The following is a 10,192-nucleotide window of genomic DNA, read 5'->3' as shown; positions in this document are numbered from 1 at the left end:
TCCTTCCTTCCTTCCTTCCTTCCTTCCTTCCTTCCTTCCTTCCTTCCTTCCCTCCTTCCTTCCTTCCTCCCCCCCCATCTCTATCTTTCTTTCTTTCTCACAGAGTCTCACTCTGTCACCCAGGCTGGAGTGCGCTGGTGCAATCTCAGCTCACTGCAACCTTCACCTCTCAGGCTCAATCAATTCTTGTGCCTCAACCTCCCAAAGAGCTGGGATTACGGGCATGTACCACCATGCTCAGCTAATTTTTGTATTTTTAGTAGAGACAGAGTTTCACAGTGTTGGCCAGGCTGGTCTCGAACTCCTGGCCTCAAGTGATCCACCTGCCTTGGCATCCCAAAGTACTGGGATTACAGGCATGAGCCACCATGCCTGGCCAGTAATTTTTTTCAATGCAAAAGTTCAGAAGTCACACAAGGACTAAATAAAAGTTCAGCAGATAGGAATGTCTAGCTTACTCTAAATTCCTCCTTCAGCTGGTTAGCTACTAGAGGGTAGAGATTATATTATATTTTCTGCTCACATAATCTAATGCTATGCACATTGTTGGATTAAACAGCTCATGAAATATTTATTGAACTAATAAGTGAAGATACACATGACTGAATAACTGATTATAAAAATAAGAGAAAACCTTGTATTGGGTTTCCACCATATATTATCCACTGCACCAGTGAATTTTAAATTTGATTTTTCATCTCATCCTTACAACAACTCTAAAAAGTTGAAATTATTCTTCTCATTTTTAGTTATAAAAAATGAGGCTTGAATATGTTAAATGATTTACCCAGCTCCCTACAATCAGGAAACAGAGAAGAGAGAATTTAAACCTGGCTGTGTGTGACTCAGGAAGATATTCCAATTCTACTCTGGTTCACTAAGTGCTTGAGTGAATGAATAAACACATGAAAGAATGAGTTAGTGTTCTGCTGTCATTTGCTTCATGTGTTGTAGACCATATTGTCAAAGGTTTTATTTACAGAACTTGGTGTGATGCCACAGATGTGCAGAACTTTAATAAAGCTGTTTCACAATAAGACACTACCACAGTGATATTCTTGAAAGTCAAAGTCTAATGATTTCAACTGTTTGGTGTTGCATTTTATTGGACCAGAGCAAGTAGTCCTTGGATGCTCACTTTCTGTCCTCAGAGAGATAAAGATAATGGTAGTCTATCCTGGGAAGGAGCACAATGTCACTCTGGTGACATGTTCAGGTCTCCACTAGCCACTTTTTTGCCTTGGTCTTTCCTTGGTTTGTTCTCATCTCATCCAGTGTTGTGCTGGTAAATGTTTAATGATTGTCTTTCTGAAAAAAAAAACCAGCTCGATTTTGTTGCATTTACCAATTGTATTGGTGTAAACATCCTCACCACAGCATATTTTCAGGCTATAAACATGCCATCGCTGAACAAAGAGTTGAGAAAAGATGTTAGCAGTCAACTCTTATGATGCCACGTGAGCTGGCTCCAGCACATCACGGATCTAATTCCATAGTCATCCCTGTGGGTGGTACTAATTGTTGAAATCCCTGGAAAAACACACCGGAGATGGGCTGTGGCATGCAGCCAGGAAAACTTGGCCAGGTTCATGTGTGCACCAAGACAATTATATAAATGTTTCAGCTGTAGCACCTTCTCCACTTTCCTCCTCCTTCCCTGTCATTTGGGAGAAACAATTCTTCTTATCAACACATCCAGAAAAGCTTTAGGGAATGATAACCATGCTTCGACTCCATAACTCTGCCCAGCTCTACAGATTTGACTCACAAAGGAGAGACTTCTTTAAAGGAAGCTAAGCTACTTTTGACATATCCAGATCTAAATGTACATAGGGCTTCAGGGTTTAGTTTTTCCATGACTTTCCCCAAATTCTAATTCCTGATGGGAAGCAAAGAGTGGAGAAAGTTTTAATTGTTCTTTTAGGGAGTTAGATGCTCTCCAAAACAGGTGAACCCATCTACTTGTGAGAACAGATGCTTTCAAAGTCTTTGGATCCTTACCTTTTAAAGACCTCTCTTCATATTACCTTCCCAACCTCATCCCCTGCCACTCTCCCAGTGCTCTGCTTACACCTCATTCTCCAGATGGCAGCACAACTAAACTGCTCTCTGGGTCCTAGAATCATTCTAAATTTTTCTCTTTTTCAAAAAATCAAGTTCCCTCTGCTAAAGCACCCTCCATACTCATAGTCCCTACTGATTTTACAAAGCTGAGCTAAAAGGTCATCTTCTCCATGACGTATCTCCTGAAATCCCCATCTAGAATACATTTCTCCCTGTTCTTCAGGCTTGAGGCACTTTGTTAATGCATTGTTCTTGATTTATACTACACTGTGTTTTTGATAATAGCTATATATGAGCAGATTCTTTTTATACCTGTGAGAATGTAAAATCCATGAAGGCAAGAACATTGTGCAATTTGTCTGTGATTTCCCATAATACTAAACACACCGACTTATGAGTTGCAGAATTAAGAAAATCTTGCTTGAATTGAATCTAATGTATTGAACTAATTTTACAAAGTAGATCTGAGGTAAGCCCTATGAAAATATATTTAGGGATCTTATGTTCCTATTTCAATTTTCCACCTGTAGACAGTCCTATCCATTTATGCCTTGAGTGACTTATAAGAGAAAGGTGCTTTGCTGGGCATTGCGGTGGAAAGAATATAGGAATAGATATGATCTCTGGCCCTAAGGAATTTACTTTCTAGCAGGGGAGACAAACTTTCAAACATTAACTCAAGTTTTAATCTGGTTTTCAGTCAACAAAGAACTCTGATGATTCTGTAGAAGAAGTTATCCATTCTACTGAGAAGAAGTAAGAAGAAATTAAACGAGTAGGATTGTGGAAGGTAGATGATTAAAGGGTGGGAGGCATTTAAAGTGGAGAGAAGGGCTGAACTCTAGTCAAAAGGTGAAACTTTACATGGGGATGTTTGGGGAATAATTGTGAGTATAAGCAGAGTAAGCAATGGAAAGAGGAATGCTGCTGGAGATGTGTTGGAATAAGAGAGTAAGACCAGGCTATCCTAGAATTCAGATACCTGGATGCTGCACAGTTGTTGGTGATCCAGTTTTTCTAGATCTGCCAAATATTTAACTTGAGTTCTTATGTAAGTGAATAAAAGGGGAACAACTAGAATTGGTATATACAATTGTTTCAAGAAGCATCGGGAGGAAAATTCCCTTTTTCCTTCCTTCTTGTATTATTCTTTGTCTCTTAATTACATGTCAGGCATTATGCTGAATTTTAAAGATAGTAAGAAAAGTGAAACAGACATCTTGAACCTCCCTCCTTGCTCCAACAAAGTTTACAGTCTGGTGATAGTTCCAGACAAGGAAAGAACAATGACTCTGTAGAGGAACAAGGCCATGACATATGGAAGCACAGACGGCTATGACAGTAGGTGGGAGGACCCATTCGTCTGTTCAGGGCTAAGGAGAGGGGGTCAGGAATGCCACCTGTGGGAGGAACGGTGTTTGGGCTGAAAGTGTAGGAAATAAAATAAAAGGAAGCCCCTGCTCTCCCATTAAAAGGAAAAAGACATTTTCAAGGGGAAGAAACAGCCTGTGAAAGGGACAGAGGCATGTGAGGGCATGGTGCCTTCAGCAAACCTGCACGTGGGTGGTATGCCTAGAACCTAGGACACAAGGCGAATAGAGGCAGAGTTTTGTCAAGACAATTAAACTAACACATTTGGCAACTGAGTCATCCCCCATCTCTTGCCTTCTGTGACCCAGGGACAGAAGACTGCCTTCCTGACTCAGGATCTGTAAGTATTTAATCTTTGAACTTGTTTCCTATGGTGGTGTTTAATTGAATCTGTGCCTTCTGTTTGAAGGAGCAGGGGCTATCCTAGGACCTGGATGTTGGGGAGAACACAAGGGCAGGTTCCCAGCACATGACTGATGGTCAGGCAGGCATTAACTGCGCACAGGTTAGATAAACCACCAAGGGTGGCAGCCAGTGTAATCAAGCTTCCTGTGTGAGAAGTTCACAGGATCACAGGTGATCTCCTGGGTCACCATCAGACAACCAGATCTTAGGCTGCCCACCAGGTAAAAGAAGCATCTCGTGAAGGGCACACTGTAAACATCCACACCCAGCCCCACTTTATTTCCCATTTGGGAAGGGTTGCTAGACGTTCTACTACTGGAATCCCAGTTTAGCTGGGGGCTCTTAGATCAGGACCCAAATGTCCATTCTCTGTTGATGTTTAGTACTCATCTTGAACTTACACCCAAAACAGCACTCTTTGTCTTCCTCACCCAACCCTGACCTTCCCGTGGCATCCCCTGACTCAGTTAATAATAACTCAATGTGTCCCATTGTTCAGACTGAAAAATTTGGAATAATCTTTGACTCCACTCTATTTTTTGCATTCTATTCTCAGCAATAAATTCTGTTGAGCGTATACTCTTAAATATATCCAAAATTTCATCACTGTTCACCATCTTCGTCTCTTACCTCCATGGTCCAAGCCACTACCAACCTTTGCCTAGATTAGAGTAACAGGACCTTTGAACACTCCTGAATCAATTCACCACACAGCAGCCAGAGTGGTCCTATTCAAATGCAGGTCACAGCATGTTGCTTCTGTACTCAGAATCTCCCAAAGACTGTCCATCTTCCCCAGAGTAGAATCTGAAGTCCAGATTATCCTATACAAGGCCCTGAGAACCACCATGTCCCAAAACTACTTCTTCTCAGCTTTATTCTCCTACTCCCCTTCTTTCTCACTCTCCATCTTGGCCCCACTACCAGTGTTAAATAAGCAGCATATTAGGCCAGGCGCAATGGCTCACACCTGTAATCCCAGCACTTTGGGGAGCTGAGATGGGTGGATCATGAAGTCAGGAGTTCAAGACCAGCCTGACCAACAAGGTGAAACCACCCATCTCTACTAAAAATACAAAAATTAGCCAGGTATGGTGACATGTGCCTGTAATCCCTTCTATTCAGGAGGCTGAGGCAGGAGAATCACTTGAACCTGGGAGGCGGAGGTTGTAGTGAGTAGAGATTGTGCCACTGACTCTTTTATCTCCGTCTGCCTGGAACATGTCCCTTGGATACTAACATGGTTTATTCTCCCATCTCAAGGTGGCTGCTCAAATGTCACCTTCTCAGAGAGGCCTCCCCGACCACTCTGTGTATAATGAAACTCCACCCATACTCCCAGCTTAGCACTCTACATGCTTTGTACATCATTCTTTTCCCCCACACCAGCATCTATCATCACCTCACAGAGTCATATAATTTACCTGCTTGTTTGACTACTGCAGCACTGTCCCATAGAAATTTTCAGAATGATGAAGATACTCTATATCTATATTGTGCAGAAATGTAGCTGCTAGTGTATGGCTATGGAGCACTTGAAATCTGGGTTGCATGACTGGGAAAATGAATGTTTGTTTAATTTTATTTAATTTTAATTAATTTAAAATAAAATGCCACATGTAGCTAGTGGCTACTATATTCCACAGTGCATGTTTAGTGTCTACCCCACTAGCATGTAAGCTTCATGAGGGTGGAGACTTTGCATATTTTGTTCACTGCTATCTTCCCAATACCTAAAAATATGCCTGGCTACTAAAGAAATACCTGTTGAGTGAATGAATGAATATGCTATGAGATTTCCACACAGCATCTCATTCAATCCTAATGACAGTTTTGTGAGTTGGGTGCTATTTTCATTCTCTTGTACTGAAAGGTAGGCAGTGTCTTGCTCAAGATCACGCAGCTAGTAACAAGAAGATAAGCTCTGAATGCAGGGATATCTGAAGTGCAGACATTTTGCTTGTCTGGAGTTGGGCCAGATGTTTTCTGTGGTCCTTTCTTACTCTGAGAGTCTGCGTTTCTCTAAGAATTTCCTCCCTTGAAAGGCAATGGCAGCACATAGATTAGTGTTAATTAGATTGATGGGCCTTCTTATCCAGTCACTTGTCAATGGCTCAGAATCCATAGTTCTTTAGGTAGAGGGAGCACAGAGCCTCTTTCCACCCAGCCTCTCCCACCCTCTATCCCCATCCCGGCTCCCATGGCTCACCGGTTTCTGGGTCGCAGACCTGCTCACAGGCGTCTGTCGTCCTTTGTCCACAGAGGTCCCTCACCCATGGGGAGGTGGCATTGATCTGGTAATACAGGGAAAGCTTGGCCGGGTTTAACCAGTCGGAGATATCCAGGTAGCTCCCTTCACTCACCACGAAGCTGCTTCCTATGGGTGAACAGAGAGATGACTACTTTCTCACTGATTTTAAGGTCTTAGCTGATGCTACAGGAACACAGAGAGGTGCGTACAAGCCACATTCCCCAGGTCATTTGATCTCATTTGTCTAAGCGCACTTGCAATGTGCCCGTCATGGTGTTGCAAGCCCATAGGGAGATAGAGGCAGATCAAACATGGGAGAGAATTCAGCTTAGTGATGAAAGACAGGCCCTTAGGACTGAGAGGGAAGTAGGGTCAAATTCAGGATCTGCCCTTACTAGGCATTGACTTCGGGCAAGTCACACAATGCCCCAGGTCTTGGTTACTTCCTCTGTAAAGGAGAATATTAATGGAACTTACCTCATGGAGTTGATAAGGGAATGAAATAAATTCATGTAGATAAAATGCTTAGCTGGCACCTGACTTATTCTAGGAAATAATGATTAAATATTAAATTTCAAAGGAAATGAAAAAAGCTAATGTCCCTGTCACTCAGGTGTCTCCTCTGGAACAGGGGTCATTGATACCCACGGGGCCAGGAGGCTAACATCAATAGGAGAGACTGGCTGAGTGTGAAGGAAATAGCATCCAGGTCTCCTCACAAAGCTTGTGTTGTTTTTGTGTTATTATGAGAAAGACAGAAAGATATAGAGAGACAGACCAAGATAGAGAAAACAGAGACAAAGTGAGATTTCCAAAGAAATCCCCAGCACCTCTAAGGAAAAGAGCAGCGCCCACCCAAGAAAAAAAATACCCTGATGTTGCAGAACAATAGGGAGAAGGTGGGGTTTGAGACACAAGGAACACTGTAGGCTCCATTAAAATGGGGCTGCTATGATACAGCTCCAGCAGCTCTTGCCACATGGAACTAAAGGCTAATGGCACCAGATCTTAAGATTTTCTTCAGGAGAAGCTAAATATTAACATTTTCATTCTAATCAACCAATTTTTCAACATTTATGATGGCTAACATTTCTTCTTGAGTGCTTGCGTAGGCCAAGATTTGCTCTAAAATGTTCCTTATTATCCCACATATATGTGGAAACATACATATATGTATATATTACTATATTACATATAAATACATGATAATCTATAGATAGATAGATATTCCACACACATGCACATGTACACACACATATATATACACACAGACTTTTTTGGGGAGGCAAGAAACAGAAGCCCATTCAGAATGGCTGCATATAAGTTGCAAATGGTGAGTGTATGTATGTATAACAATAAAACAAAACAAAGATAGAATTTCACAGTGGGAAAAAAATGTACCCACACAGGACCAGGCTTCACAAAGCTGGACAGGGAGCGTAAGTCTAGATTGATGGCAGATCTAGAGATGGCAGCAGCAGGAGACTTTAAATTGTGTTTTATAATTAACATGACTCAGCTTCTCACCTTGTGTCTACCTCACTGTCAAGTAAAAACAAAGAAACAAATCTTTCTGTGAGTGCAGTTCAAGTTCTCCAAAGACAGACTCAGTTAATAAGAATCAAGTGGGTTCTATGGAGGCCTCTCTGTCAGGTCACATCTGACTCTGCTGGCTGACCTATGGTTGGACTCCTCTTGACTCTGGTGAAACGCTGTGGTCCAATGAGCAATGGCCAGAGAGGCAGGATCACATCAGACCACACCTGGCTGTCTGAGCATCTAAGACTGTGGGAGGAGAAGTTTCCCTGGAAATAGTAAGGGTATGATCGGCAATGATTAGCTTCTCTAATTCACACAAATCATATGATTTCTGTCATCCTATGCAGTAAATCCCTAAGTAAAGGCACAGTGGACAACATAATTTTGGTGCAAAAGAAAGAGGCATCTTTGTGAAGTAGGGGGAATAGATAGTATCAGGACTGAGATAAGGAAATGACCACATTTCAAGTTGGCCCTAAAGTCCTTGGCAGCTAAGGCAAAAAGGGAAGGAGTCTGTTGGATTCCATATTTCAAATTTCTGGCAGAAGAAGATATGCAAATCTATCTGCAAAGCCATATTTCCCCCCTTGGAAATAAGCCCAAGCAGAAACGTGTCACATGGGTCCTTGAGGAAGGCACAGAACATCAGTATCAACCACAGATTTTTCTTTAAAAAAGCACAGTCATGCTGTTTAAATGGATAATTCTTGTATTTATTCTCACTAAAGACTGAAAGATGGATATTGAATTGTGTCCCAGGACTGAGTTTGGTTAATCCCTCTACTTCAGGAAAGTTACACAGTGCAGTGATAAAGAGAATAGAGTCAGCAAGATATGAGCTTATATCCTCACTTTTTTACTTACCATCTCTACAAACTTGATCAAAAAAACAAACCCTCAGTTATCCTATATGAAAGGTGTGATACCAAGTCCCCTTTCATAGGTTGATATAAAGATTGCATAAGACAATGCATTTGTCTTAGGTCCGAATCACCAGAAAACAGACTCGGAGGCAGACACAAGCATTCAGGATGTTTTGGGGTACATATTCTTGTAAGAGGATGAGCAAAGTGGGATTGGGCAAAGGGAGAGGTCAAACTAACACACAGCAAAGCCCTCAGCTGATCCCATGGGGAGCTCTGGGGCTGCGACGGTCCTTCAGTGATGTTCCAAATCAAGACAAAGATGTCAGGACTTTCTATCCCCACATCGGCCAGTCATAAGCTGTGAGCTGTCCCTGGAGAGGGGACGTAATCTTGTGTGGAGTGGTCCCTTTCAATGGAAGGCATTGCTCAAAAAATGACTCAGCTGAGAGTGGTCAACCATCCACATTTCTGGCAGCTGGGGAATAAGTGCCTAGGTGCTGACTGGAAACCTGAGGGCAGCATCACAATGTCCACTAGAAGCTCTGTGAAATCTCAAGGAACAGGAACTATTTTGATTATTATTTTGAATTCTTATGAACTTAGAAGCTCTAAATGCAATACCAGTAAACAGATTTCTCTCAATTATGAGAAATATGAGTCTCCATGGAAGAGACTGGCTTAAAAAAGCAGGTATAATAAATGGAAAGTTTGTGTCCACCCAAATTCCTGTGTTGAAACCTAATCCCCAATGTGGTGATACTTGGAGGGGGGGCCTTTGGGAGTTGATTACATGGGTGGAGCCTCTAAATGGGATGAGTGCCCTTAGCAAAGGGACTCCAGAGAGTTCCCTCACTCCTTCCACCATGGGAGGACACAAGGAGAAGTGGTCATTTGTGAATAAGGAAATGAACCCTTATCAAACACTTAATATTTTAGCACCTTGATCTTGGAATCTGCAGTCTCCAGAACTATAAGAAATAAATTTCTGTTGTTTATAAACAAACTGCTAAAGTAGGCTGGACAAACTAAGACAGCAGTTTATCCTTAATGTCTTTAAAAAGATATTATGCAGAGTTACACAGTTGGTTTAATGGCAGAAGGGAGTTACTATCCTTTGAATGTCCTCTGTTCATTCGTGGCATGAATGTGGTATGTATTCTGCTCACTTAATCCTTACAACAGCCTTGCAGGATAGGTATTTCTTCCAATTGAACATGAAGTTCAGAGAGAAATTGACATGGTCAAATTTGCACAACCAGTAAGTGGCCAAAGTGGAACTTAAACCAAGATTTTTCAGCCTTCGAAGCTGGAACATTTGCCTTTTTTCAAGCTATCTTGAGGCTTAGGGGTTTTGGTCAGTTGCTTTTTATGGTCCTTTTCCTCTGTCTATAGTAGTCTGTGAATTCTTCTATAGTGCATATCATGTAGAGTTGGAGGGCTTTTGCTTTCTCTGATATACTGTGATTTCCTACAGAGAAAAGAGGTCATGACTCATTAGTCCTTATCAATCCAACTCTCAGTAAAATGCCTGATACATACTAGGACTTTAGTGAATGTCAAGTGCATTAATGAAATCAGAGTTCCATGCTTGACTAGAGGGAAGTTCAATTCACTTCATCATGGAATTGTGAAGCAGAAATGTCTCCACATTGATCCCACAGTTTAACTTTTCCATCCTGTGAGAGCCAGAATATAA

At 41.8% G+C, this 10,192-nt stretch overlaps 1 protein-coding gene across 3 annotated transcripts in view; it reads right to left on the bottom strand.

Moving 5' to 3' along the window:
• Nucleotides 1–10,192, bottom strand: part of ASTN2 (astrotactin 2) — a 997,023-nt gene that overhangs the window by 582,241 nt on the left and 404,590 nt on the right. For all 3 annotated transcript variants that reach the window (XM_023223654.2, XM_023223656.2, XM_023223655.3), the window contains one exon: nt 6,050–6,217. In XM_023223654.2, the coding sequence (XP_023079422.1) occupies nt 6,050–6,217 (168 nt within the window). The remainder of the gene's footprint in view (nt 1–6,049; nt 6,218–10,192) is intronic.

Source organism: Piliocolobus tephrosceles, chromosome 14, assembly GCF_002776525.5.
Source record: "Piliocolobus tephrosceles isolate RC106 chromosome 14, ASM277652v3, whole genome shotgun sequence".
In the NCBI taxonomy this organism is placed as follows: Eukaryota; Metazoa; Chordata; class Mammalia; order Primates; family Cercopithecidae; genus Piliocolobus; species Piliocolobus tephrosceles.
Note: the sequence above shows the minus strand (reverse complement) of the source record. Positions and strands in the feature narration are given on the sequence as shown.